The sequence below is a fragment of the Folsomia candida genome, unplaced genomic scaffold (assembly GCF_002217175.1).
Source record: "Folsomia candida strain VU population unplaced genomic scaffold, ASM221717v1 Fcan01_Sc003, whole genome shotgun sequence".
NCBI classification, from domain to species: domain Eukaryota; kingdom Metazoa; phylum Arthropoda; class Collembola; order Entomobryomorpha; family Isotomidae; genus Folsomia; species Folsomia candida.
This window is the reverse complement of record NW_019091195.1, coordinates 10,883,862-10,909,547: the sequence shown is the minus strand read 5'-3', so window position 1 is coordinate 10,909,547 and position 25,686 is coordinate 10,883,862. Positions and strand designations below refer to the sequence as shown.

Below are 25,686 nucleotides of genomic sequence, written 5' to 3'. Positions count from 1 at the left end.
TGCACGTTGGTTAGACGCGGATTTGGAAGCGGGCCGACCGAGTTTGTATCCTCGTTTTAGTGTCAGAAGAGTGTGTCGATCGAGCAGTGCATGATTCTACCTTCAGCAAATTTCTATTGTTTCAGCAGCCTTATAATCTTACGCTATTGGCTCCAGAACTCTTCTTCAAGTCGCCTAGTTGACCTCAGTCAGTCATCCTCGTAAGAAGGCAAACTACTTAGTAGTGGCTTGTGGAGGCGAAGCAATAAAAGAACAAAAAACACATTTCAAAAGGAGAACGTTGCTGACTAGGGAGGTGTTTATATTAAAATTAATTAAGTCACGAGTTGTTTTTAAGACGGTAGAATGGGGGCATACCTCTCAGAGCCGATGACAACCAAGGAGAGCGAGGATGGTTCCGGAAATCGTTTACACTTTGGGTCATCGTCAATGCAAGGATGGAGGGCATCGCAGGAGGTGAACTATTTTGCTTTCAACTTATTTAATTCACTATAGCTTGGTGTGAATGCATTTGGAAATATGAAGGCAAGCAAATTCAAAATATTGAAGATCTAATATGTTTAGGACGCACACAACTGTGTAGCACAATTTGATGACAAGTCTTCACTTTATGGAGTATACGATGGACATGGTGTAAGTTGTTTGTAACTTGTGACTTGATAAATGTAGGAGTAATTTAGTAACTGCGGGGTCATGTTGGTGTTTATATACAATATATAAATTAAATATCTGTAATTAATTATTAACAGGGTGCCGAGGTTGCTATTTATGTCGCCAAACACTTTCCAGACGTTTTAAAAAACACTGAAGCATTTTTGAATGGAGATATTGAAAAGGCCTTTATTGAAGCGTATTTAAAAATAGATGCAAGCATAAAGGAACCTGAAGTACTGAAAGAAATTCAGCGTTTGGCAAAACTTGCCGATGGAGAGGAACCTGGCGAAGCAGGTGTTGATGAAGACGAGGAGAATGTGTCAGAATTGTATAAAACAATCCAACTTTTTCCTTTTTAATATATATTTCAAATAAAATATGAAACTTAATATTTTTTATTTTTTAGGTATAAAGAAGCTACAATGCCATTAGCTAAATTGGTTGCGAAATATCAGAATCTTGCTGGGGCTAATAGCGCTACTACCGGTGATGATGAGGTGTCAAAAGAGGAGTCTACTGAGGAGAAGCCATGCAGTTCTTCTAAAATTACTGCGGGCGGCAGTGGTAGTTCTAGTAGCAGCCGTGCTTCTGCCGCTGGAAATGCTGGCGGTTCGTCATCATCGTCTTCTTCGTGCGTACCACAACAAGCAACGGAGGAACCTCCCTCAAACTCTGCGCCAACTACCAAGGTTCAGAGTACCACAGAAAGTAATGGAATAACAAATGGAAATGGAGTCATCGTTGCCAGTTCTTCACTTGAAGAATGCAAAAAGGATGAGGATGACTCCTCTGCTAAGGAAATCCTGGAGAAAGTGAACAAGGGACCTGAAAGCAACAAGCATGAGATAACAGCTCAAGATGACGGAATTTCCGCTGGTGCTGCGGAAACAATTTGTTGTAATGGCAATGGTGTTGATTCCAAAAAAGAAGTTGAAATTGTTTCTAGCGAAGCCAAGAAAAGCTCAGTTGAAACGGAAGGGGTAGTGTCCCCAACAAAGAGGAAGGGAAAGGTGCACCCTGTACCAATTGTTATGACAGAAATTACCGACAAATCTCCAACAAAACGAACCCCATCGAGAAAGGCAACGCTGGCTGGCCTAATGGCCTTTAGAAATGAAGATGATTCATCTGACTTTGACTCCAGTGATTCTGACGCGCCGGAGAATGACGTTGCTGATTCAGATGAAATGGATGATGATGACGAAGATTCTGATGATGAAGAAGGCAACGATGATTCAGGTGATGAAGATGATGATAGTGAAGACGAGGAAGATGACAATTTCTTAAATGTGAGTATATTCCTTAATTAAAATTTGTATTATTATTCATAATCTCTGGTACAATTAAATATCTCCATGCTTGACGTTAATTAATAAATGTATCCACCCAATTGTAAAGAGTATGCAGGAACCTGGCTTTGACTCTGGTACTACTGCAGTTGTATCATTCCTCCGATGGGAAAATGATAAATTGCACCTATGGGTTGCCAATGCAGGAGATTCTCGGTATAGTCTCATAATATAGTCCCAATAGTAACATTCTGTGTTTGATTTTAATGTTGCGCTTAACGTTTGATAATTATTGTGACATTATATGTAGGTGTGTCGTGAGTAGAGGTGGAGCAGCGATAGATATGTCATACGACCATAAACCCGAATCAGAAGAGGAAACTCTTCGAATAGTGAAGGCAGGAGGCAAAGTTACAGATGATGGAAGAGTAAATGGGGGACTCAACCTAAGCCGAGCCTTAGGGGACCACACTTACAAACAAAATCAGACGCTGCCCCCTGAGGAACAAATGATCTCACCTTTACCCACAGTTAAACACTTGGAACTCAATCCACAGGAGGAGGATGAATTCGTGGTTCTTGCCTGCGACGGGGTATGGAATTCAATGACATCACAACAAGTTGTCGACTTTATAAAACAGCGAATTACAACAGCACCTTCTTTGTCCAATATATGTGAAGAGGTAAGGACCTAAAAGCAACTAAATTTATGATAAATATAATCAATATTAAAAATCCTGAAACGTTTTTCTTTATGTGTGTACGTTTGCTCTAGTTGTTCGAAACCTGTCTGTCTGAGGATACATGTGGCGATGGAACAGGCTGCGATAATATGACTGCGATAATTGTACAGTTGACAACGCCATCCGTAAAACGGAAGGTCGAAGAAGGTCTAAGTGAAGAGCCTTCAAAGCGCCCAAAATTGGATATTGATTGAAGAGCAGTACTCTAGGATTATGTTATCGTTAAATATCTTAAATAATATCTTTAAATTCATGTATGATGGAGATATTTGCATGTCACTATACACCAGCTAGACTTGGCTTCTGTTGTCCCTTGTCTAAATTCCATCTACCATATTATCTATTTGCAAGAACTGTTTATAGTATACATACATAATTGCTAAAAATTTTAATGGTCTATTGAGTGTAAGAGATACCGAGATTTTATGTTTCATTGATTCTTGATAAATATAATATTATATTTGTCTATTTAGACAAAATATATGATCTGCAGTATCCTTACGTGTGTAGGTCTTAATTGTGTTGCTTATTAACTACTTACTTCAGAGAGCTGTATAACTTAATGTTTGGAATTTTAATTTTTAATGATAATAAAGAAAGAAGGCAAGTTATTTATCTACAAGATTTAGAGATAATTTAATGATTACAACAATGATCAAAGGTTCCTTACACAAGCATCTAGAATTTATTTTTTAAGCATTTCAATTGATATATTTATATATAGTGCTCGCGACTGGTGTTTAGACTATTACGTAGGACTACAATTCGAACCAATTATACGTCTCCTACACTGAGCTTTGAATGAGGTTAGAATACCTCTTGATCTTAGCAGCCGTGCTCATGTCCACATACTTATCCCCGATTGATACAATCATTCCTCCTAAAATAGTGGGGTCTACGCTGGTTTTAATTTGGATGGATTGCCCAGATTTCACAAACATTTTCAGCGCAGCTTCCAATTCTTGTCGGAGAGCAGCATCAAGAGGCTATTGCACAAACATTAAATCGTTGATTACGTTTTAATTAATTTATTTATTTGTGCATTGAATTATGAAAACCGAATGCACAAGACGTCTTACTTTGGCAGTTGTCACGCCACATTCAATTTCTCCACGATGAGCACTCATTAACGTTGCGAAAGCAGTTGCAATGCCGTTCAATTTGTTAAGTCGACCATTTTCCGCCAACAGCCCTGTCATTAAATTAGTTATTGTCTTATTCACTACTACATGAACGAAAACCCTAGCCCAAGTCAGGAAGAGTGCCCAGCCCGCTTCTAAATTTTTGTTCAAATTGACCAAACTACTAATATTACCACTCCCCGTGGTGGGGAATGTTTTCTAAGATTTCTTATTAATTATAATTGGCACCAAATTTTTAAAGTATTTACAAATTCTCCCCATCGTCTACATTAGTGCAGTTTGCTTCTTTTCAATCTTGAACTTCCAAAGTTTTCTTTGTTACGCAGAAGTCATTTTTACCTTCCGTATCAAATTTCAGCTGAAAATAACAAGTTTTAAAAACCGGTGTGAGCCAACCTTTAGGGTCACTCTGGTTAGACTTTGCTGATTTTTAACTTTTTATTCTTTCATGAGAACCCATTAAGTGTCCTGACTCGGGCTAAAAGTTATAATTTGTGGATAACTTTGGGAAATTTACCCAGCAAGTTTGTGGTTAACTTGGAGGCTTTCGTCCCACCCATTGCAGCCACAATGAAGTCGCGCTTTTCTCCTCTTTTGATGGAAGGGTTCAATACGTAGTCCGCAAGCTTCCCCTTGGTTTTGATACCAGCTTGAATGTCCTTCAAGTCCTTCTCTACTGCCTCCAACTGCTTCTCCTTGTGACCGGCAGAGTACAGAGCTGTGGCATAGCGTCCCTCAATTCCAAATATTTGAACCGGAGGCTATAAATAGTATTACTATAGTTCATTACACTGTGGACACCAGTTAATTAACGATTAACCGTGCCATAATGTATAATGTCATGAATAAAATATAAGGTACTCTGATGTTGATCTTATTATTTTCAGCTTTTAATACTTACCTTTACCATCTGATGAGAAGCAGAGGATGCTGAAAAGCTTCGGGTCTTTAAAAAATATATTCCCAATTAATTTTATTTCTGAATGAAATTGTACGGAATTTTTTTTTGGAAAATTGCAATTTTAAATTGCAATTCAGATTCGAAAAACTTACAAAGATTCGAGGTAGCTGTTGAGCCATTTTTTCGAGATATTAGTCAAACCTATAATTACAAAGTATAATTTAGGAATCGACAGAATAATTGCAAAGTTACCTGTCAAGTATATGAAACATGAAACTCGTAGAAAAATGGAATTTACCACAAGATTGAAATTTTCGGAATCAAACCTCAGCCGTTCAATCGAGTGAGCGAGAGACCGACCGATCCTTGCGCTGAACTACACCTGAAAATCATACGACTGCAAAGAGCCAAGTTTAAGCTTGTCTTGCGGTGCCCCTGCGAACCGGTGGCTATTCCTTCTCATTCATAAAAGCTAAATGTTTTGATTTAGCTTTAGTCGCCTCTCTTCACACGAATTCAATTCTAGCCGGCTTCAGTGGGAGTGGTTGGTGAGTGTAGCAGTTTGACAACATAATTTGAAGAGAAGGATGCCTTCTTACGAGCTGTCCATCTTGATGCGGAAGCTGGGACAGCCAGAGACAGCTAATGTTTTGAAGAGAGCAGCTCTTAACATTTTCAAAAATAAGGGTGTCTTGTTTGGAATTGAAAATTTGGGCACAAGAACACTCCCACATAAAATAGCGTCTTTCGGGAAACGCTACACAGAGGGGAGGTGAGTTGGTCGATTTTAACTTGCATTCAATCCACTTACTATATCTAGTAACTAAATTCAGATAGTTTCTTAATAAATTGTTTGGTTCATCTAAACCTGCAGTCATTTCTTGATGAGATTGGATCTGCCGGCTTCATCTGTCGAATTGCTATATGACGAATATGAACGAGACACTGACATCCTTGTCGCTGGGTTTGTTCGAGAAAAGTAAGCATGATAGAGCTGTTGTCACCTTATCACTTGACGCATTTCAAATTATGTATTTCAGACCAATAGAAACCAAGGATTGTACTCTACATGATGAACTATTACCTCCAGCATATCGGGAAGATGTCAAGAAAATGATTGAACAAGGGAGGAAGAAAGAACGCAAATTTCGCCTCAATACTGGACTATCATACAATCCCTTCAATCGCTGAAAAAAGCTGTATAGCTTAGCTAATAATATCAATAATGCCTAGCATTTATTTACTTTGTTACTTTAGGCATTTCGTAGGAGTTTTTTTGTACGCCTGATTGTGATAAAGTCAGTCATGAGTCAGCCGTCAGTTGGGATACAATAAATCCAAAATAAAACGCAACTAGAAACTTGCAGATGATGAATAATTGTAAATGTAATTGGAAATCAATTTTTCTCTCGACAATAATAATCTCAATCTTCAACTATTATCCAGCTTTCCAGTAATTTTGGATTAGAAAATTTCATTTCTCAAAGGAACAGTAATATGCTGAATGAACTTGAAATGTTGAGATCTCACTCAGCCGGGGGATTCAAATGGCGATAAGGATAAATAAATGAATTATGTTGTGTGTCATCCCCAATCACATCACATCACAAATTATTTATTTATTTATATAAAACTTTAATCTCTTAAGACTATCTATTATTGGTTTAACAGAACAGTGGTTAAACTCAATTTACCTGTTTGCTGCTGTTAGTTAAGGCTATTCCTCCATAAAATAAGCCCACTTGCCACTTTTGTTACGTAAAAGACCAATAGAAGTTCTATTATAGAACATAAGGAATCAGACAACCAAGTAGTCAATTTATGATATTTTTGACTTGCAGCAATAATAAAAGGAAAGGTAAGGTTTAAATTTTGTTTGTTTTATAATTGATTTGATTTGTGAATTATGGAGGATTACATTGATTATTTTGGATTCAATTTCGATTATTTTGCAGGTGCTCCATTCTAAAACCGGATCACTAATGTCCGGGTGGAATTCAGGATATGGAAACGATGAGTGAAGAAGATAAGATAGACTGGAAGGTAGAAGCGGCCGGAGTCATAAGAGATATTTCTGCCAACGTAACGTGTCTGTTCTTCAGTGACAGGCTCCAAGCAAACGAAGGACAAGGCGTGTACCTAAATTTAGAAACCTTGGTAAGTAATGACCTATTTAGCTTCAATTGCGGTTAACATTTAAGAAACACATTTACATATTACTACCCCTTACTTGTACAGTTGTACGAGAAAATGTTTGCTTTACTATGTTGATTACTTGTTATAGGAAGGTTCCAAATTTACAATCAAATTAAATACGTCTGGTTATGCAATAGTTGGAAGGGATTTGTTTGACGATAACCAATTGGAAGAACAAGGTGCTGTACCATTCGAAACTGTATACGCTCTCTTGCAATCCATCAGTCCACGATACGTACGCAGCTTTGCCGGAAGCCTCCAAGCGAAATTAACTGCACTTGCACGTCAACAAGAAGCTGAGAACAATTTAGAGACACAAGGTGTCCACGTTTAACATTTATAACAGTGCTGCATTCAGAGGTTGGGGAGGGTCAGTCAGGGTATTACAAACAAAACCATTACTCAGAGTCAAAAGGAGAGAAACCAGTAACAGTATTACACATTCCTATTTTAAACCACGTGTCTGTCGTTGGACTGTTACGATTTGGAATGGTGATATAAAATATATACTTATCATTTAAGTATCAAGACTACGTTTTTGAGATGGAAACTGATAAAGAGATTACCACTACTAGGATGAATATGAATGACAGCCTGCAATATTATAACTCTGATCTCGAAACCACTGCCATAAATTCATCCGCTACTCCCACGATCCAGACATTACAACAAAAGATTAACAGAGCCAAGAAGCGAATTTTGGAGGAGCAGAAAACGCGAGACGAGAATGTGGAAGAATATCTAAAGATGGCCGCTGTAGCGCAGCGAACCCAATTGCCTCAAGTGAAAGCGGTCTTTGAAAAAAGAAATACGAAGGCGGCCACTCGGTATGCGCCAATTATATTTGTATTATAAAAACATATTCCGTTCGTCTTGGATATAATAATAATTATTAGCCCAACTTATTTGCTACAAACAGACATGAAAGTAGTAGTTAGTATGAATGAGTTATAAGAATAATAGGAATAAGGGTTAATGCGGTTAATAAATACAATTAATAATTATTTGTGGGGTTCAAAGAATTGCGGCATTACAACGGAAGTTGGAACGTTACCAGCAGGACGTACAGGTTTGTTTCATAGTTCAAATCCAACTAGTAGATTTATTAGATGCATGCGTAACTACATATATTACTATTATACTGTACGCTTACAGGAGTTAGAAAAAAGGTCCAAAGATGTAAGTCCAGTCCGTGGAGAAGTAGGAATTACTCCTAAAAATATTCACGATCATCGATTCGGAAGTGAAGCATCTGGTTCTTCCACAGCCTCATCGCATAGGGCATCGAAAGGACGACTGCAACACGTTAGTCATGGCATCAAGTAAGTGCGTTGAATAAAGCGAGTGGTTAGATTGTGGGTTACAAAGTTTGTACAAAAAACTTAAAAGTACGCTTTCTATCAATTCTATCTATCTGCTGACATGGCTTATTCTTTTTCCTAAAAATTAAATTCGAAAACATGATTTGAATATGATGAGTATCAGAATATTTTGTACCTTGACCCGACCCGGTTTATGCTGTGTCAAAAAATGCTATTCTTTTGTGAATTAAGGTCTGTCAGTGAAAATCTGAAGGATGGAATCACTGGGATTTCAGGGTTGGTAAACCTTCCTCATGATCTTCATCTTTGATTTGTTTCGTAGTGTGTTTAAGTGCCTTATCATTCGGTTGACTTCTTACATCAATCAAAACCTCCAGTACAACTTCATACCCGATTAAGGACGAAAACCTCTCTGGCTCTAATATGCAACAGAAACAATAGTGTTATCAATGACTACTGATTTCGTTGATTTTCGAATTTGATTTTATAAATTTGGTCGCCGGAAAATAGAGTACATCGTTTCTTAATTTAACTTGCATAATTGTTCGGGATATGAAAAGCTGTACTGCGAGGTTTTACAACCGGTTGTAGTGTTTCAATTATTTTCATGAAAATGTATGCTTTGCTATTAAGATTTAGTTCAAATATGGTTAGAATATCATCTTCATCTCTTCTAATAGCAATTTTGTATTGTAGAACCGTTATCTCAAAGCCAAAAGAAATTGCGTCGTATTTAATGAAGCAAAAGTTTGGATCTGCGGATAATATTCCTCATGTTATTACTCGGGAGCCTGATGGGACCCATTCTGCTGGAGTTTATCATGGATCTGCTAACATACCCGCAACTGCAGAAATAAGGTTGCTTAATAATTACTAATTGTGATATGTTGTAAAATTCGCTCATGTAACATCGAGTTGAAATTGCTCATTTCAGCAAAGGGAGTGGGACCCTGCAAGGTCGGCAAATTCATGCTGCTGCTGATGATGAACAGCAAGCATCAGAATGTTCCGAATCGGCACAAAGCAGTAGTATTGGTCAGGATCACAAAATTAGTCATAGCCATGCAGATATGAAAATTATTGTTCAGCAACTACAAGAAATTCGTGATGACTTTAGCAGTTTTAGGGAAGACTTTGATACGTTTAAAGTCAGTATAATTAATAATGTATTTAATTAAGGTATAATTGATGTTAGGTTTTAACATTTAAGTACCTCTTATGTGTCTGCAGAACCAAGTCACAGCAGACAGCAGCTTCATTTGCCAGGGTCTTCAAGAGGAAAGATTTCGTGCTGAACGTTTAGAGGTCTTACTTTATTTTGCATAATCTGGATTTGATCAAAATCAGCAATCGCACTTTTTTAATTATTACTGTACCTTATTATATAGGAACAAGTGAACGATTTGACGGAACTACATCAAGCAGAAACTGGGAATTTGAAACAAGCACTTGCCGATGCAGAAGAAAAACTTAGTTATCAAAGCGAAGAAAGATTACGCGATTTGGCAGAGATGTTGGAAGCGTGTCAAACAAAGGTTTGTCTTCTTCTTTTTTTAAATAAAGCATTTTCCCTTTGTATTATCAATGCTATATAGTATACTTATTGTATATTATTATGTTTTTTTTTGTAGATATCAAGATTGGAACAGCAACAACAGCAATTGGTCACTATTGAAGGGATTGAAAACTCTGCAGCTCGAGACTTGGCTGTTAAATTAGTCAATGTTGGGTTGACAATGTTGCAATTATGTTTATTATTGGTCGCAACGGTGGCATCCGCATTAGCTCCATTTCTAGGGTCAAGAGTCCGCCTCTTTACGTCACTTTTGGTTGGTTTGGGGGTATTCATGCTTTCAAGAAAATGGCCCCAAGTTCAAGAAGCACTTGGAAATCTGTGGACTGACCTATTCGATCGTAGTTTATAGGCACAAATATAACGTATATATATTTGCTTGATATTACAATATTATTGTGATAATCGTTTTCCATTTCCAGCCTATTATTTGTATTTACGCAATTATTGTAGTACTTAGTTCCTTTGCCTCGCATAAATCGGGTTTGGCTTATAAGACTATGACTAATAATTTATGAACTAATACCTACAGTGTGTCTGCGCTGGGCTATTAAACAGAGCAAGAACACATTAATGAGAAAAAATGCTTTAAGATTTTAAAATATCTAATATGATAGGAACGCCATAAATGGTTTTTATTATGTAAACTACAAAATTACGAAAACATTATTCGTAGAGAAGAAATAAACTCAATCGTACGTTTTTATATACATATGATAGACTTTTTAAATCATGATATGCGTATTATCATAATCATAGAATAAGATACCATACTATACGATCATAATCATAATAAATGTGTTGGATAACGGGATTCTACTTTTCTTTTTTGAGAAAAATCAAGGGCTTCAGTTGTTCCGCAAGAGTCTTCATATCGTCTCCAACAGTGTCTTGTCCTATATTAAGTATAGTTTTATTATCTAGGAAGGAGTAATCACGGCATAATTGAAATTGAATGGAGATGTGTACCTGTGGGTGCTACAACACTCATCTCCACATAATGCGATTGAGTGACGGGTTCTAACTCTTGTGACGATTTTCCTGATTCATAGCGGTAGACTTTACCAACAATAATCTTCAATCTTCCTTTTCGAAAGAGGAACCCTTTAGTTATGAAATCAAATTCCCGTCGACATCCTAACTCCTTTAAAAATTCCAAGATATCAGATCCAACGGCTACGTCCAATGTACTCCTGATCATAGTTGGACGATTTTTATCACCGATCTCTGCTTGTCCCATCTAATGCAATTTCAATGATACATATTATGGTACATACATATGCATGATAGTTAATCTTTTTATTTGGCAGACTTTACAATACTTTGAAGCGTATATATGTATAACTAAATTATTACATATCTCAAATGCCAAGGGGCGGATGTATCGTCCAATGCCCTACGAACTCTCAATGTTAATGGGGGCGGCTGTTGTCCTGTACCAGGGTTTCCATACAGCACGAAACATGCTTCATGGTCTACAAAAATCGTAATTATAAAATAATGAGAAAACATTTAAAAAAGTCTAAATACATCATCATTAAACAAACTGACCATGAAAGGTTTCTGGACCCGAATCCACATTATCACACAGCCCTCTAAGTCTATGGAGAAGAACATCAACCGAATTGTCAAAAATTGACCCCTGCAGTAAATACTCTTGGTTTGGAATGATGTTACTTTTCATGGCACTCGTCAAAGTGTCTAGAGCAGACAATGACTGAAGTTCTTGCTGCTTGGCAGAGGGTTCTAAAGAGTCCATCTTACAGCGTACCTGATTAATACAAAAATATGTATATACATAAATATCATCACCTTTTTTTATATCATCTTTAACATTTGTGTTCTATTTAGAGCTATTCCAGTACGAACTCTCCAGCATGCACCACTTTTATACCATACTGTGTATGCACACATTAAAAAAATATAACTGTTTTGTTTTCCTAAATAAAATCTTTCTCGACTGAAGAAGATTAGCATAAAAATTTATCTAGATGTGATGCAGGTAGTGATAACCGCTAAGCCAGGGTTATCATAATAATACAAAATATACCCCACTGACTGATGTTGCTACTGTGCCACGAGTGACGAGTCCTCATTTCAAACGCGAAAGCGCATAAATCTTCGATGCATAAACATAAAATGCATACAATATTTTCATTATGAGCGATGGCAATCGTAACTGTACAAGCACTGACAAGCAGTGAATAATTTTGTGCTCTTATTATCAAGGAAAAAAGTTTAAAAAATGCCATAACTTGGACACAACCTCTCTCCGTGTCATCGTTGGATTATCAAAAAGAGTGAGATCAAGAGATAATTGTACACGCTTTTTAGCTACAGGAAGTTTAGAAGAGATTTTCACAGTGGAGAATTTCAACACGAGATTAAAGACAAAGAGAATAAATTTGTCTATGTGGTTGTTCGTCATCTTCAATTTATGCATCACACAATGGAGAACAATGATTTCACTAAAGATGATACGAAAAATATTTTATCTGAGTGAATGTAAGTGATTGAGATTTTAAATTTTGTCTTGAACACTAAACCAGATCATTTCCTTCACTTATTTGTCATATGGGTAGTACCCATTGGGCACGCCATATTATAATTGACAATTATGGACCAAAAAGGATATTTGAGTCGGAGATAAAAATTCTTACAAGAGCAATTGAGGGGAATTCATTGAACCAGAATGAAAAACGCTTTAAGGAAATATCAAAGTATATAAATTAATTCATTTCCGTACACAATACACTAAAGAAACAATACAGTACTTGAGTATGTTTAAATAGTCTCAATAATAATTGTATGCACTGTTTGCCATTTTTTTGTTCCTTAACAGATATGTATAAACTGATGAATAATCTTTATGTGCAATCAGAACCATGAGCATGTACATAGTAAAATCAATTGCAATCGCTAATTGTGAGCATAAGTAAAGTAAGAGTGATGGAAAATATAACAATCCGAATAGGATTTAATAATATTTAATTGCAAACCACAGTGCAACTAGTCAAGGATCGTTGACTTTGCAAACACTGTGTACAACAACAATCAGTCAATAATTTAATAGCAAATCACTGTAATCTAAATATGTACTTGCTACCGGTCAAAAATTAATTGCAGCCCAGCTAAGCAAGACGTGATTCACAAAAGGAAGGCCCGCAATAAGGTTTCGGACTTCTTTCCTCCAATTTATGGATGTATGTACATGTAATATTTAAGTATATAATTGCTGTCATCTTTTCTTTAACAAGTTTATTAAAACGGACAAGTCGGTTTGGTTTGCCTGGCCACATCAATTATCGCGTCTAAATGATATTACTTTAGTTTTTCATGCACTTGTTGGCCTGCACGACAGATAGAATCATATAAATGTGCGAACAAATTATAAGCAGCAAGCTAACCTTAATATTTCTGCACACTGATACTCGTGCTTATATGTCAATACATGCGTATTTGGTTAAAAACCAACAGTATTTTGTGATGTAGTATGATCTCCCTGCCACTACTTTTACATGATATACTGTAGAAAACCAAGTTTTTCTCTTGAGTGAACTTATTTGACTTGCATACTTACTATAGTAAATACACGATACGTATGCACATAATGTGTACGTATGCAGGCATGCATGCATGTATGTAGTAGCAGTACTAACCCTAAAACCTGATTTATTCCATCTTATTTTAATCTCACCTTACCTTACCACCACTTAATTTACCAGTACACCAATTGGCGAACCACTAACAAAGGCTTGGTTAGTGCTAAGTTAGGCTAGGTTGTTGAGTGTCCAACAGTAATGAAGAAATTCTGTTTAAAAGAGAAAGTGAACAATGATGAGCGAGCGAGTGAGGTATTAAGTAAATATACCTCAGGGGATATATGTTGGTTGGTGATGAATGAATGCGATTCAAACGCACAAAAATTCGCAATTGCATGGCTTTGTTTTGTGGATATACCAGTTTTCAAATTGATATCACCATATCCACCTTCCGCTCCTTGTTTCCACTGCAAGCGTACGTACATACGTTGCAAATGCAAATTTCATTCGTAATCATCAGTTGTCAGTCTGAAGGTGAAGCTCTTAAGGCAACTACTGCCCTGTTGGTCGTTTCGTCTGTCGTCAACCTCTCTCGGTGGTACGATATACGACTAATCGGTATAATAATGGGCTTAGGAAGTTGTGGAAATTGTGCACGTAAGAAAAAGTGCGGATCAAATACAAGAGCATGAAGAATCTAATGTGCCATTTGCACAGTCCTTTGTGACCTTTTAGTAGTAGATACTACGAGTAGCCAAGCAGAATGGGTCCAAAGGGGGGAAAATGGAACCCACAACCACTTTTCTATGCTTTATGGAGAAACAGGGCACTTTTGCTTTTCATAGGGGTGGTTATCCTCCATATATCCCCGATTAGTGCAAGTGGTGGTGTGCAGGGTCAAAGACGACACGTAAAACGGGACTCGGTGGTGGGAGCGTGGCCCCAACTTCAACTAGACAAATTCGAACAATTATTTGAGGATGACGATAGAGGTTCTTCAAGAGGTTCCTCTGAATTTACTATAATTTCTCCACTGGGTGTGCAAGACAGACAGAATGGTGGGAAAGGGAATAAACGTGTGGTTCGACGGAGGAGAAAGAAAGTGCCATCATTACCATCCATTACGACAACGCCCAGTCCAACGGTGATCGCCGTAACACTGATGCCTTCAAGTGCGGAACCGATATCCTCTGTCCCGATATATGAAGCAGCTCCAAAACGCCGTTACAAAAAGAAAAGTCACGCCCACAAAGTTCCGGAAGTGTGGAAAGTGCAGAACTTTAACTTGCATGATGATGATGACGGAGTCATGCTACGAGATTCTGATCTAAAGCACTCAATCCTGGATAAAAGAGAATCATCTGAACATCTTTTTCGCCACCACAACGACTCAAGCTTGCTCCACAATAATAGCAAGGATCGTGACTTGAATTATGATGAAAGCATCAACAACCACCCTTTCTTCAACTCCTCGTCCACTCCCATTTCAAACGAACTGCAAAATTCACTACAATTTACACTACAATTCTTGCACCCTCTCCTGAATTCTGATGCAGCCGTGCTGTCGGAAGATAGTCCTCAACACCCAGAGAACAAAACCGTTGCTCTAATTCATACCCTTAGTGAAAGCGTGGCACAAACCCCAGTCTCTCATGATCTAGGGTTCATACCCACCCACTTAAAAAAGAAACATCCCCTTCTACTCAATCAAGACTCCATTCTTTCGGGAGAAGGTGGAACTGGGGCGTCAAAAACGGGAATCCGTACCAATTATGATGTACAGCCCACCCAAGTTAACCCAACTACCATCGGAACCACTACTACGACACCAACTTTGGATACTACCATATTTTCTATCACTGCCTCTGACCCACTTTCGGAATCCTCAGAAACTACAACAAAGCCCTCTCAGGCAACAACTTCCACAACGACAAAGGTACCCAGAACCAGAATAACTACCAAAAGGATTCCCTCGACAAGGCGCACGCCAACGACCACAACTACAACGGAAAAAACAACCACCAGTCAACCAACGACAACTAAAACGACCAGTCAACCAACGACAACTAAAACGACCAGTCAACCAACGACAACTAAAACGACCAGTCAACCAACGACAACTAAAACGACCAGTCAATCAACGACGAAATTTACTACCAGTAGCTCTACACCAGCACGGTTTAGTACAACGCCAATAATAAGTACAACAAAACTGACAACCATCACAACTACTAAACCACATTCTACCACGTTAAGAACAACGACATCCACCATGGGGATACCACCACCATTTGACATTGATCACATATTGGGGATTCTTAACATAACGGAAGTCACAACCGGAAGTTCGTCAGAAGCAACAGCACCCAACAGCAGCAGTGCGTCTGGAACAGATCGAGATCAGTTGAACGAAGCATTTCAACACCCTCCCGTAATTATGTTTCCGGTGGAGGAGAAAGCCCCAACAACTGCCACAGACCCCAATGTAAAGTCTGTCCACAGTAACAACAATGGCGGTGATGGAGGGACAAATTCTGCGGAAGTGTCCTCAGCGGAACAATTATTCGTCGAACAACTACTGGGGATATCAGGTCCTGGAAAGAGTCACAATGGTCATAAAACAACTGTAGGAGGAGGTGGCGCAAATGAACAATCCGATTCCGGAGAACAAATCTTGCAACTATTCAGCAGTTTGATACAGCTTCAAAATAACAATCAAGCAGGAAAACCAAATTCTAGCGATCAAAAAAATCCACTGCTACTCGGCGTAAGCAACTCTAATCAAAATGCCAATAATAATAATAATCAGAATGATGCACAGATCAATTCTCTCTTGCAAAACTTAATCTTGTCTTCGTTGACAAAACCGCAAAAGCCAAATCAGCCCGACTTTGCTACAAATTTGCTCAATTTGGAAAGTCTACTTCAGTCCTCGTCAACGACAAAGCCTTCGACAAGCACCAAAAGTAATAGTCCTCCTTCTCCCCCCACAACTGCTACAACAACAAAATTACAGTTGTCTTCCAATCTGAAAGCGGAAACTGGACTGAGTGATGCGGATCTAAAGTCGATTTTTGCGTTATTAGACAGCCAAACAAATTTATCAAGTAAGATGTTTCTCATCACTTTCATGGCTCTTATAGTTAAAATAATAATCGAATGTTTCATCTTATAAGAGTAAATAAAATTGTCCTTGTATTCTTTATAAAGGTCCACCTACGCAATCTGCAACAACCACGACGACGACGACAACTACTAGCACTCCCCCACCTACCTCGACTTCTCCTCCTCCCACGTCTACCATCACGACAACCTTGCATCCTGCCCTTCAAAGCATGCTTGACCTCTTCACCAATCAACTAAAACCGTTCCAAAGCATACCCAGCTCAGCTCCAACTTTCCTCCAAACTTTGGCGAAACCCACAGCGACCGTCCCGCCACCAACAACGCCAAAACCCTCACCTCCTTCGCTGGCCACATCCACCCTGAACTCCATTGACCTCCTCTCTCAACTGCTAAGCCTTGGAGGTGGTGGCCTCAGCAAGGTCAACCCTCCAAGATCAACACCCTCTCCGGCCGAATTTTCGCTAGCCTCAATCTTTGGTGGAGGCGGCGTTGGTACCATTCCTCAGAAAAACCCACCAGGAAACCCCGAATTTTCACTAGCTTCCATATTTGGGAATATTGGGAAGAATAGCAACACGAATAGCATATTTCCCAACAGTAATCCTTCCTTGCCCAAGTCTCCTATTGAGCAATCCTCAATACCTTCAGAGTCTAACCAACTGCTGAACTACTTTGGAACCCATCATCAACCCACGCCTCCTCCCCCCAATGGACTCTACTATTGGCTGGACATGAATGCTTTTCTGGGAGGAGATCCCAAAGCGGATGGGATGGCAGGAATCAGACCAAAAATTGGAAATCGATTTCCATTTATCAAAGTTCATTAGCAGGTCAAATGCTCAATCACCTCAGCAGTCACTTAAACCGTAGACGAATAAAGTAAACAATACAAATACAATGAACCAATTAAGTAGCTGGTAAATGTCGGAATTATGTATAAACTTGTTTAAATTTACGATGTATAGCAGTCTATAATATCTTTACATTATTTATTTTGTTTCTATTTTCTATTATCCTGATTACATTTGTCATTCTTTTTGAGAAATGATAAAACTACGTTCCCAATAAATCTCTTTTGGAACAAACAGCAAGTAATGTTCAATATTTAACATTAAGCAGAAAAAAACTCACCTTGTTATCAAAAACAGCAACGAAAGGATGACAAACTTTCTCCACAAATTGCGAATAGTTTGCATGTGACAAAGTGCAAAGCAGCTTTCCCCGAATTGCTGATGGCATTCGCGCCGGAGAAAGTGAGCGGTGAGAATCCCGTTTTCAGTTTACCGTCAACAAAAAGTTAGCAGCATGTGTCAACACGAATAACCAACGTTAATTGTAATTTACAATTTGTGAAATCGATAGCGAAAAACAAATTGATTGGTTTATCGTGCTTTGTACATCGACTAAAGATTTGCTACTTGTTGATGGTAAGATTGTGTTTAATAATATCAACTCAGTTTTTCTTTTCCATCCCGCGCTGGTATCCTTCCCATGCTATTAGTATGGTAGGGATATGAAGCGGGAATCAAATTTTTGGTAAAGTAATTCTGAGTCAGTAGTAACAAAAGTTGAAAGTGTATTTCGTTGCTCTATTAGCACTTCATTTTATCATATATCATCTTTTTAGCACAAAAGCCGACCTTATATTGAGCAAGAATGATGTCCTCAAACATTTCCAATATTAACCCTTATCAACAAAGTCAAGGGCAAACCCCAGTAGATCCGAACTCTGTTGTTGGTGGGATGGTCCCTCTGAACCAGACGAATTTTCAACAAAATCAAACTGGAACCATCGCCGTGACCACTCCTACCCAGCAAGCACAACAACAAGCAAAGGAAATTAATGCCATTACCCTTTGCAGACTTGGTCAAGAAACCGTTCAAGAAGTTATCAGCAGGATGCAAGAACTTTTCCAAACCTTAAAAACTGCTCAGGTAATTAATATTGTGTAAGGTTTCTATACACAGGTAAGCTAATTGATATTTTGGCGTGTGTTTTTAGCCTCCAGACGGAAAATATACTCACAGTCCAACGGGGATAGACAGAAAACCTAAATTTCAAGAAACTTTGAGAGGTATTAAAGCAATACTTAAAAGACTGAGACTGATTTATGAAAAATTAGAAGAAGCTTTTCCAAGTGAAAAATTTGTCAACTTTGAAGTAAGAACCGTTTAAGAATGTCATATCTCAGCTATGTTCTAATTTAAACTATATTTGAACATTTGCAATATTGTCCCTAGGCTGAAATTCTCCAAAAATCGGAACTCGATTCTCCAGTATCAACCCCAGATGACAAAAAGAATTCAGAAGCATACAAGTTAGCTATAGAGGAATATCGAGAAATTGTCGAGGTATTTGATTAAGAAAGACGAAAATCGATTCGAATAAATATAATATATTATATATATATATACTAATTAATTTGATTTGTAGCAAGTTATGGTTCGAAATCGTCATCTCAAGGAGACGATAGATCAAAGTCGACAAATAATTTGGGACGTAAATACAATGCTGTCCATGAGAAAAGAGTGACATGTTTTTAAGATAATTTTATATTTCTATTTGTATTATATAATCTTAATCAGCCTTATGTAATAAACCTCCCGACGCTATATACATGGCCTATATTCAACTATATTGTCACTATTTTCACAAACAATAAGTAGATGAGTATTCATTTGTTGAACCCATTTCCGATGTTTTCATTTTAAATCTAGAGCACCTAAAGTGATTGCATCACCAACACTTGATATTCTTCCAACGGCCCAGGAAAATGGTCTTCTTTAGTAGTCTGAATTCTGAAATGGGCCTTTATGAAGATTGGATGTTATCACCTCTCGTACGTCTGCATACAGAATTAATTGAATTGTGGATTTTGTCGCCATATTGAACGTGCATAAGATAAGCAAGGGTATATTTCCAAGTTTTTTTGTGGCTACACAGGGCTAGCTGGCGTGGGTTGGGAAAGAATTTTAATGGGCACCACGACTGGTCGGGAAAATGATGATCCTTTGTTGTTGGAAGAGCATAGAGGCAGAATTGAAGTGATTACAGCAGGTGCATTCATTCAAAAAAGTGCCCAACACCGAAACCCGGGTTGAATATTATTATGGGTCCCGTTTTTGCGCAACCCGCATCACTATCTAACTAACAGCGGAGCCAAGAATGTCAAGCTCTGAAACTCTCCCGTTTCATGAGCAAACATTGCGACCAGGACTCCGAGTCTCTCATTTCTCCTTCGTATCTCTCGCTGAAAATTACACACTCGTCTCAATCTCACGTGTGAACAATGTGACTAACGGCTCTAGTCTAATCATCATTACCTTAAGCATTATACTAAACGTGTATCGTGTAAAAAAATATAGCAATTCATATTTCTTACATAATCTTCAGGTGTATCTGTACTCGAAACATTTGTTATTAGCACAGCCTTTGTGTTTATTTAACATACCCGAAAATGTGTTACTGTACGAGGGCACGAAAGTGAGATAAATATATCACATTCGACACACTACCAAAATCTAAGAAAACTTTACTTCCCTCGTTGGCAATACTCCTGTCCACATGCAAACACTTGATTACTTATTCACCTTTAATCGAGATGAAAGTGCCGGAGTGTTACACATAAAACTAGACGGTTTCGGACATTTTTTTCTTAATTATTATTGTGTGGATAGGTCTGTTCATTATGCTACATTGATTGCAATAAATTATTGGTGAAAGGTTCGTGTTGTTAAAGCTAGATCAATAAACTGAATACTGAACTGAATTCAGCGAATGGTACAATCCATTACACTACCGGATGTGAGTAATCAACAGCGCAGTCCTAGACATTGAACAGCCTCACTAATTACAGGAGTGAATTAGATGCGAGTAAACAGGAGGTTGCAGGTTGGTGAGAGCAGTAGTGAAAGTAATTGAAGTTCTCAGGATAAGGAAATAACGGTGCTGGAGGGGGCAGAATGAGATTCGTGCTTTTCTTCCCTACTTTTGCTCGTCTAGAATAAGCCTCATGCATTCGCGTCGTGTGCGAAAGATATTGCAGTCCTTTCTCCAATGGTCATAACAGTTCACAAGGACCAAATATTGTTTAATGCCTAGAAAGATTTTTAATTAGACTGATTGAAAATGTCCGGGCTTGGGGAGTTGGAATGGAATGAAACTTATCGAGAACAATACCTGGTCCAATATTTAGGACCAAAGCACCTCCCTTATCAAAGTTTGATACCAATCTCAATCGTCTATGGACTCATCTTCATTTGCGGATTGGTGGGCAACTTCTCAACTTGCATCGTCATTTACAAAGCACACTACATGCGGACATCTACTAATTACTACTTGTTCAATTTAGCAATTTCAGGTAAATTATTATCACTTATTTTAGCTCTACATTTTAATGTTTCTAAAACTTATATTATGTTGTAAAATTTCAGATATGGCCACTCTGATATTTGGTAAGTAATACATCTTTCTATTCTTCTTTCTTCCATGCACATATTTATATACTTATAAATATAATATAAACATAGATATCGTACTGTTAGCTGTCAGTTCATATCTCTATGCACATATGTGTACATGTTACTCAGTCACAAGGAAAACTTGTTCTGTCGTTTGGTAGGTCAAGTTGACCTTGGACGTAATTATAAGTAACTTTCTCCGCACTACTACTGAAATGTATAACATGTAATGCATATTATGTATTCGTGATATTGCTGAACCGATGAAAGTTATGTAAGAAATGGTGTTGTTTATAGGTTGTAAAAGAAAGTTATACTGACAAAGATAAGTAAACATCTTCTTTCAAGGAGGCTTTTTGTCTTGGGATGACATCGAATAGATTAAGTGACAAAGAGAGGTGACCAACATTAAGCCGGATTGACGACTGTATGTATTAGTTCACACATTGCAGTACATGCAGTACTTTGACGTATGTATTCATGGAAGACTAATTGGATACAAAGATTTTTTTTACTGATTCATCTATTTATTTATCCGATACAATTTCAGTGGTTTTCCAAACATAACGATAAGCACTATAATTACAAGCAAATTTACACAAATGGCTCTTCCCCTGTGACAGTGGATTGTGTGTTAAGAAAGCTGATAAGCGTCTGTATTAGTGTACGAATTCTACGTCCACCTCCGATTATTCAGTCCCACGTGCGTTTATTTGAGTAACCGGAGACAACAAGTTAAATAGATTGCCACTGTTTATTTACATTAATGCCATTTCGTGTAAAAGTGTAGACTGGGTTTAATGGGAAGGTAACTTAGTATTAAACTGAGGCTAATTGTTTCCCGCCTAGTGCCCCCGAATAACCAAGTCATCATTTAAAGGGCATGAGATTAAACCCTCAGCATTAAGATGATATTTATCCCGAGTCACAGTATTCTTGTTTGTTAAATATTTGTGAGGGAGCTAGCCGCGCGGTGTGTCAATAAGGAATTGTTCTGAGACCTACATACATGTGTACCTAGTCTGCACTCCAGTCAGTTTTGTATGCACACTATTTACAAGTTGTCATTCGAATTCAATGAATCCAAGCTAACTGCACTCGATTTGCTGGTATGAACAAAGGATAGCAAGTGTATATATACATACCATGTAACCATAAAAAGTGAACATCTCAGAAACGATATGTTCAATATGAATGGATGTAACGTCAGCATGAAGGAGAGAAAGTTTATGTTTGACGCTAAATAATGTAAATGACAGTAATTGCGGGACGCGTGGGTGGTGGGCATGTTGTTGGCTGGACATTGTTACATTGCATTGCACCTCATTGTACTAGACGATGGTCGAGGTTAAGTGGAAATGGAGACCAATATAGCGGCTGAACATTATGGACATGGCTGACGCACTTGGTAGCGAGTTCAGCTAAATTTCGTGGTCGAAATCGTCTTTTATATGGCCGGAATAGGAAGCCAACCAAGAACGAAACATTCCATTCGTAGTCTAGTAGCGTGAAAGCAGGTCTACTTGCGAATGTGGAGGCTCTTTTCGCAGCAATAATTCCTGTCCTTGCAAATCACTCTAAATTTGTTATTTAAAGCGCTCTAATTAAATGAACATGAATTTTGCGCATTGACTTTTATGGAATACCTTGAACTGAATTGGAGTGAACGTTTATGAATTTCAGCAGGGTCATGCTCACGAATTAATTGGAGCAACCCACCTGACAAAAGTATTATTGTATTATAAACTCACAATAATTATTTCCACGACGCTCACTAGACCAGACATTTCCATGATTAAAACATTGACTGCGGGCCCGAGAAAGTTTTTGCTGTGGAAAACTTTATGAGCTGTAGTGGATAAGATTACTTTCAAAGTTCTTATACAACAGTGAGGAAGGGGAGTCAAAGTTTTAGCACATGAATACGCTAAATGGTTATCTTACTGTAAATTTATGTATATACTTATTCTTATATTCGTTGCATGAGGAGTATCAAATAAATAATTTCTTAGACGGCATTCCAACGGTTTTCCTCCCACTCGTGCTCTTGATATTTTGGGAGTTTAGACTACCTCACCTGCTTGCACGACTTGAATCAATCAATGACGGTGCAGCCTTCCTATTCTTTGTTCCCAGATAGATATAATAAGAAACCGTATAAAATTCTAGTAGATTCTAGCAATCAAGACATTGGTCTTCTTCTGGGATAGTTCTCCTGCCTGCGCGTGTTATCTCCTCAATTATCTACTTTCACGTTCAAATGACTTTACCCTCGAAATTATTCTTTCCCTGTCTATCCACTTTTCACTTCTTCCCAAGCTTGAGTATTTTCCACTGAATATATATTTTGTCCCTTCTTGCTTAGATGATCATAACAGAAGAAGAAAGAAAGATCAGAAATCCAATCGTATGTGCATAATAGTTAGTCCTGGATTGTTGTAGATATCATTTCGTCCGTAACTTTGTTGAAAATTGGCGCACGTGTTGTCTTTGAGAAATTGTTCCAGTTCTGAAATAAATGATGAACAACATGAATGTATCTGGCACTTGCCAAGACAGAATTCTCGATGGTACAGCAAGTACTATTCAATCATGGCGGATTACAAGAAATACAATTAGCGAATCCATTTTCTCATATTGGAAATGAAATGGTATCCTGAGATTTGATCTTGTATGTGATCTTGATGAATTAGTCTCCCATGATTTCCTCCGAGGAAGCAGCTGCGATGCTCCCCTTAGTCCACTACTTGATAACGTAGATACATACGTATATACAATGTATGTGTTTCTTCGTCAGTAATTGAATGCAAGTTGCCCCACTACTATTTCGTTAGACCTGCTGCTCGCCGAGGACCGAAGTCATTGTCGTTACGCGTAAAATTCGCCGTTTTCGAGGAGTAATTGCAATATTATTAGTAATTCCATCAATCCATCAGGTTTAATGAGATGACATTTTGGTGTTTCATCATGGAAGATGTTGATCGTAAGTTCTTGTAACTCTCTGTAATTTGAGAAACGGTAATTCTATATCATATGTAGTTGTTACTGGAGCTCAAATCTGTCGGTTTCACTTCATGGAATCATGTAGGGCTCCAATTAAGTAGAGCGGGTCTTATATGTACCCGATCACTTTTTATTTCGGTATCAAAATGGTCAAAAACAAGTTTTGAAATCTGAAATTATTGTGGAATAAGGTAAATATATCTGGCTACGTGTCCCTAAAATTTCATAAGTTTTCCTTGAAAACAAAATTTCCTATACCATTTCAAAACGACTAAGTCGGGAAAAAAGTTTTTGTAAGTCCCAAAACTTGCTCGACATTGACTCGTTGAAGACCTGACTACATTTTAACTGAGAGGGATGTGGCCGTGCAAAAATTAAGACATACATAAAAAAGTATGGAGAATCCGAAAATGACAACCCCAAATACGCAGGATGAGAAAAAACCATCATTTCGACTCCTCCGAAAATGAAAAACGAAAAATTTGTTTAACAAAATTCTCCATCCATGTCGGTGCCTGATGCGGCCATGAAGTCAAAGATTAATACAAACCACTTGTATCATATTGAGGCCTATAAAATGGGGGTCAAAGCGTATGCGAAGAAATCTCCAGCAAAACAAAGGGGACTGAAGAAAAAATAATAATCGCACGACCTCCCAAGCTTTACAACAAAATCTCACCAAAAAAGTTGGTCACTGACGACGAGTCCTACGTTCTTAAAAACGTAACAGAAACTCCGGCAAGGCAATTTTTTCATGGGAAATATATCTCTCAACTGAAAACCGTAGAGAAATTCAAATCTTTTTCGAAATTTCTCAAAAAACCTCAGGTTTGGTTGGCGTTCGGTCAATTTGGGCACCTTTCGGACCCCTCAGTTAAAAAGGGCTGTGAGGAGGTACAAGATTGATTTCGGGAATGGGGGATAGACCGTCTGATTCCTTTCATCAGGGAGTATTATTAAATAGAAAATGTAAATTTTAGACCGACCTTGGACCATTCCATAATCCAACAACTATCAAGCAAGAAATCGAAAAAAAATTCAGTTTGGCGTCGAAAAATGGAAACCCTACGTATATGCCTCATTTTCGCTCAATAAAAAAATGTGACCTATGTGTAAGAAGGAATACTTCCAGCCTTGGGAAACAGTCGATACTTTAAGAAAATTTTGGTTCCGGTTGCAAAAAATTAACAATGAAGTTGCAAAGTCTTCCAAAAAATCAATAACGGCGGGTGTGAAGAAAAAAGTTAAATGCAAAGTGGATAATGACTTAAAGTCCTAATTGTTCCTGGATATGTTTGGCTAGATATATTTTTAGTATTCTACAGAAATTTGAGATTTCAAAACTCATTTTTGACAATTTTCAGGCCGAAGTTGCAAGTGATCGGGTATATATAAGACCCGCTCTATGAGGGTAATATACTCAAGTTGAGCAGTTGATACTGTTGATCGAAACTTGGCGTACTTCGAATATCGGCAGATATAGTGTTCTCGCTTTTTGAGTCCTAATTGTCTTTTTCTTAGGTGATGCAGTGTACCTGAAGAGTTGTTACATGACGAGTTCGAGTCTGTTTCTCCTGTCATTAATAATTTAACTTACATAAACAAAATTTCTCTTTATTGAAGAAAGTTATATTTATATTGTTATACAATTAATTCTAAGCCACTTGTTAAAAAACCTCTCAGGATCAGTACAGCTTTGCATAACCCGAACCAGGATTTATTAACAAACATTTT

General features: G+C 37.9%; 9 protein-coding genes across 15 annotated transcripts in view; 7 read left to right on the top strand and 2 right to left on the bottom strand.

The window, feature by feature from the left end:
• Positions 1–43: 43 nt before the first annotated feature.
• LOC110846080 (probable protein phosphatase CG10417) lies at positions 44–3,308 on the top strand. The gene is made up of 7 exons (XM_022092704.2): positions 44–456; positions 565–633; positions 750–982; positions 1,061–1,943; positions 2,053–2,159; positions 2,254–2,626; positions 2,719–3,308. The coding sequence occupies exons 1-7, from the start codon at positions 346–348 to the stop codon at positions 2,878–2,880; spliced, it is 1,938 nt and encodes a 645-aa protein (XP_021948396.1). The 5' UTR covers positions 44–345; the 3' UTR covers positions 2,881–3,308.
• Positions 3,304–5,165, bottom strand: LOC110846086 (ATP synthase subunit O, mitochondrial). 2 transcript variants are annotated; one of them, XM_022092716.2, is made up of 6 exons: positions 5,028–5,165; positions 4,882–4,930; positions 4,730–4,774; positions 4,346–4,589; positions 3,766–3,878; positions 3,304–3,672 (listed from the first exon to the last, which is right to left on the bottom strand). In XM_022092716.2, the coding sequence occupies exons 2-6, from the start codon at positions 4,906–4,908 to the stop codon at positions 3,472–3,474; spliced, it is 630 nt and encodes a 209-aa protein (XP_021948408.1). In that variant the 5' UTR covers positions 4,909–4,930; positions 5,028–5,165; the 3' UTR covers positions 3,304–3,471. The 2 variants fall into 2 exon arrangements, with proteins under 2 accessions (XP_021948408.1, XP_021948409.1); XM_022092717.2 differs by having other exon boundaries at positions 4,982–5,114.
• On the top strand, positions 5,163–6,095 carry LOC110846087 (probable 28S ribosomal protein S6, mitochondrial). Its single transcript, XM_022092718.2, has 3 exons — positions 5,163–5,501; positions 5,604–5,708; positions 5,770–6,095. Exons 1-3 carry the CDS (start codon positions 5,317–5,319, stop codon positions 5,918–5,920), a joined length of 441 nt encoding a protein of 146 aa, XP_021948410.1. The 5' UTR covers positions 5,163–5,316; the 3' UTR covers positions 5,921–6,095.
• A 213-nt stretch (positions 6,096–6,308) lies between these two features.
• LOC110846089 (GSK3-beta interaction protein-like) lies at positions 6,309–7,291 on the top strand. The gene is made up of 3 exons (XM_022092719.2): positions 6,309–6,587; positions 6,685–6,886; positions 7,014–7,291. Exons 2-3 carry the CDS (start codon positions 6,734–6,736, stop codon positions 7,257–7,259), a joined length of 399 nt encoding a protein of 132 aa, XP_021948411.1. The 5' UTR covers positions 6,309–6,587; positions 6,685–6,733; the 3' UTR covers positions 7,260–7,291.
• On the top strand, positions 7,285–10,530 carry LOC110846083 (transmembrane and coiled-coil domains protein 1). 3 transcript variants are annotated; one of them, XM_035849538.1, is made up of 10 exons: positions 7,285–7,417; positions 7,501–7,752; positions 7,946–7,994; positions 8,081–8,247; positions 8,479–8,523; positions 8,944–9,105; positions 9,182–9,395; positions 9,478–9,552; positions 9,636–9,782; positions 9,879–10,530. In XM_035849538.1, the coding sequence occupies exons 2-10, from the start codon at positions 7,502–7,504 to the stop codon at positions 10,170–10,172; spliced, it is 1,404 nt and encodes a 467-aa protein (XP_035705431.1). In that variant the 5' UTR covers positions 7,285–7,417; position 7,501; the 3' UTR covers positions 10,173–10,530. The 3 variants fall into 3 exon arrangements, with proteins under 3 accessions (XP_035705431.1, XP_021948399.1, XP_021948400.1); XM_022092707.2 differs by lacking the exon at positions 7,285–7,417 and having other exon boundaries at positions 7,441–7,752; XM_022092708.2 differs by lacking the exons at positions 7,285–7,417; positions 8,479–8,523 and having other exon boundaries at positions 7,441–7,752.
• On the bottom strand, positions 10,432–17,767 carry LOC110846084 (mediator of RNA polymerase II transcription subunit 18). Of its 3 annotated transcripts, none has more exons than XM_035849541.1 (6): positions 17,620–17,742; positions 13,518–13,631; positions 11,372–11,591; positions 11,177–11,295; positions 10,790–11,060; positions 10,432–10,716 (listed from the first exon to the last, which is right to left on the bottom strand). In XM_035849541.1, exons 3-6 carry the CDS (start codon positions 11,577–11,579, stop codon positions 10,637–10,639), a joined length of 678 nt encoding a protein of 225 aa, XP_035705434.1. In that variant the 5' UTR covers positions 11,580–11,591; positions 13,518–13,631; positions 17,620–17,742; the 3' UTR covers positions 10,432–10,636. The 3 variants fall into 3 exon arrangements, with proteins under 3 accessions (XP_035705434.1, XP_035705433.1, XP_021948402.1); XM_035849540.1 differs by having other exon boundaries at positions 13,523–13,631; XM_022092710.2 differs by lacking the exon at positions 13,518–13,631 and having other exon boundaries at positions 17,620–17,767.
• Positions 13,895–17,579, top strand: LOC110846082 (mucin-5AC). Its single transcript, XM_022092706.2, has 2 exons — positions 13,895–16,469; positions 16,573–17,579. The coding sequence occupies exons 1-2, from the start codon at positions 14,126–14,128 to the stop codon at positions 17,313–17,315; spliced, it is 3,087 nt and encodes a 1,028-aa protein (XP_021948398.2). The 5' UTR covers positions 13,895–14,125; the 3' UTR covers positions 17,316–17,579.
• Positions 17,768–17,772: 5 nt separating the features above from the next.
• Positions 17,773–19,114, top strand: LOC110846085 (mediator of RNA polymerase II transcription subunit 30). 2 transcript variants are annotated; one of them, XM_022092714.2, is made up of 5 exons: positions 17,773–17,915; positions 18,116–18,423; positions 18,491–18,649; positions 18,730–18,840; positions 18,923–19,105. In XM_022092714.2, the coding sequence occupies exons 2-5, from the start codon at positions 18,145–18,147 to the stop codon at positions 19,019–19,021; spliced, it is 648 nt and encodes a 215-aa protein (XP_021948406.1). In that variant the 5' UTR covers positions 17,773–17,915; positions 18,116–18,144; the 3' UTR covers positions 19,022–19,105. The 2 variants fall into 2 exon arrangements, with proteins under 2 accessions (XP_021948406.1, XP_021948407.1); XM_022092715.2 differs by lacking the exon at positions 17,773–17,915 and having other exon boundaries at positions 18,019–18,423; positions 18,923–19,114.
• A 28-nt stretch (positions 19,115–19,142) lies between these two features.
• LOC110846975 (pyrokinin-1 receptor-like) overlaps positions 19,143–25,686 on the top strand; it is a 64,425-nt gene continuing 57,881 nt past the window's right edge. Inside the window, exons 1-3 of the mRNA XM_035849537.1 lie at positions 19,143–19,328; positions 19,433–20,849; positions 20,923–20,943. Coding sequence (XP_035705430.1) covers positions 20,618–20,849; positions 20,923–20,943 — 253 coding nt within the window. The 5' untranslated portion in view covers positions 19,143–19,328; positions 19,433–20,617. The remainder of the gene's footprint in view (positions 19,329–19,432; positions 20,850–20,922; positions 20,944–25,686) is intronic.

Excerpts from the sequence above, each read along its gene's own strand:
- LOC110846080 (XM_022092704.2), top strand. The coding sequence starts at position 346 with ATGGGGGCATACCTCTCAGAGCCGATGACAACCAAGGAGAGCGAGGAT. Across the intron at positions 983-1,060 it reads GAGGAGAATGTGTCAGAATT|GTATAAAGAAGCTACAATGC; the intron begins GTATAAAACAAT and ends TTTATTTTTTAG. Across the intron at positions 1,944-2,052 it reads AAGATGACAATTTCTTAAAT|AGTATGCAGGAACCTGGCTT; the intron begins GTGAGTATATTC and ends CCAATTGTAAAG.
- LOC110846086 (XM_022092716.2), bottom strand. The coding sequence starts at position 4,908 with ATGGCTCAACAGCTACCTCGAATCTTT. Across the intron at positions 3,879-4,345 it reads GTTAACCACAAACTTGCTGG|GGCTGTTGGCGGAAAATGGT; the intron begins GTAAATTTCCCA and ends ATTTAATGACAG. Across the intron at positions 3,673-3,765 it reads GTGGCGTGACAACTGCCAAA|CCTCTTGATGCTGCTCTCCG; the intron begins GTAAGACGTCTT and ends TTTGTGCAATAG.
- LOC110846087 (XM_022092718.2), top strand. The coding sequence starts at position 5,317 with ATGCCTTCTTACGAGCTGTCCATCTTGATGCGGAAGCTGGGACAGCCA. Across the intron at positions 5,502-5,603 it reads AAACGCTACACAGAGGGGAG|TCATTTCTTGATGAGATTGG; the intron begins GTGAGTTGGTCG and ends CTAAACCTGCAG. Across the intron at positions 5,709-5,769 it reads GCTGGGTTTGTTCGAGAAAA|ACCAATAGAAACCAAGGATT; the intron begins GTAAGCATGATA and ends TATGTATTTCAG.
- LOC110846089 (XM_022092719.2), top strand. The coding sequence starts at position 6,734 with ATGGAAACGATGAGTGAAGAAGATAAGATAGACTGGAAGGTAGAAGCG. Across the intron at positions 6,887-7,013 it reads ACCTAAATTTAGAAACCTTG|GAAGGTTCCAAATTTACAAT; the intron begins GTAAGTAATGAC and ends TACTTGTTATAG.
- LOC110846083 (XM_022092707.2), top strand. The coding sequence starts at position 7,469 with ATGGAAACTGATAAAGAGATTACCACTACTAGGATGAATATGAATGAC. Across the intron at positions 7,753-7,945 it reads AATACGAAGGCGGCCACTCG|AATTGCGGCATTACAACGGA; the intron begins GTATGCGCCAAT and ends TGGGGTTCAAAG. Across the intron at positions 9,553-9,635 it reads TTCGTGCTGAACGTTTAGAG|GAACAAGTGAACGATTTGAC; the intron begins GTCTTACTTTAT and ends CTTATTATATAG.
- LOC110846082 (XM_022092706.2), top strand. The coding sequence starts at position 14,126 with ATGGGTCCAAAGGGGGGAAAATGGAACCCACAACCACTTTTCTATGCT. Across the intron at positions 16,470-16,572 it reads CAGCCAAACAAATTTATCAA|GTCCACCTACGCAATCTGCA; the intron begins GTAAGATGTTTC and ends TTCTTTATAAAG.
- LOC110846084 (XM_022092710.2), bottom strand. The coding sequence starts at position 17,727 with ATGCCATCAGCAATTCGGGGAAAGCTGCTTTGCACTTTGTCACATGCA. Across the intron at positions 11,592-17,619 it reads TTGCTGTTTTTGATAACAAG|GTACGCTGTAAGATGGACTC; the intron begins GTGAGTTTTTTT and ends TGTATTAATCAG. Across the intron at positions 11,061-11,176 it reads CCCCTTGGCATTTGAGATAT|ATGGGACAAGCAGAGATCGG; the intron begins GTAATAATTTAG and ends AAATTGCATTAG.
- LOC110846085 (XM_022092715.2), top strand. The coding sequence starts at position 18,145 with ATGATGTCCTCAAACATTTCCAATATTAACCCTTATCAACAAAGTCAA. Across the intron at positions 18,424-18,490 it reads AAACCTTAAAAACTGCTCAG|CCTCCAGACGGAAAATATAC; the intron begins GTAATTAATATT and ends GTGTGTTTTTAG. Across the intron at positions 18,650-18,729 it reads AAAAATTTGTCAACTTTGAA|GCTGAAATTCTCCAAAAATC; the intron begins GTAAGAACCGTT and ends TATTGTCCCTAG.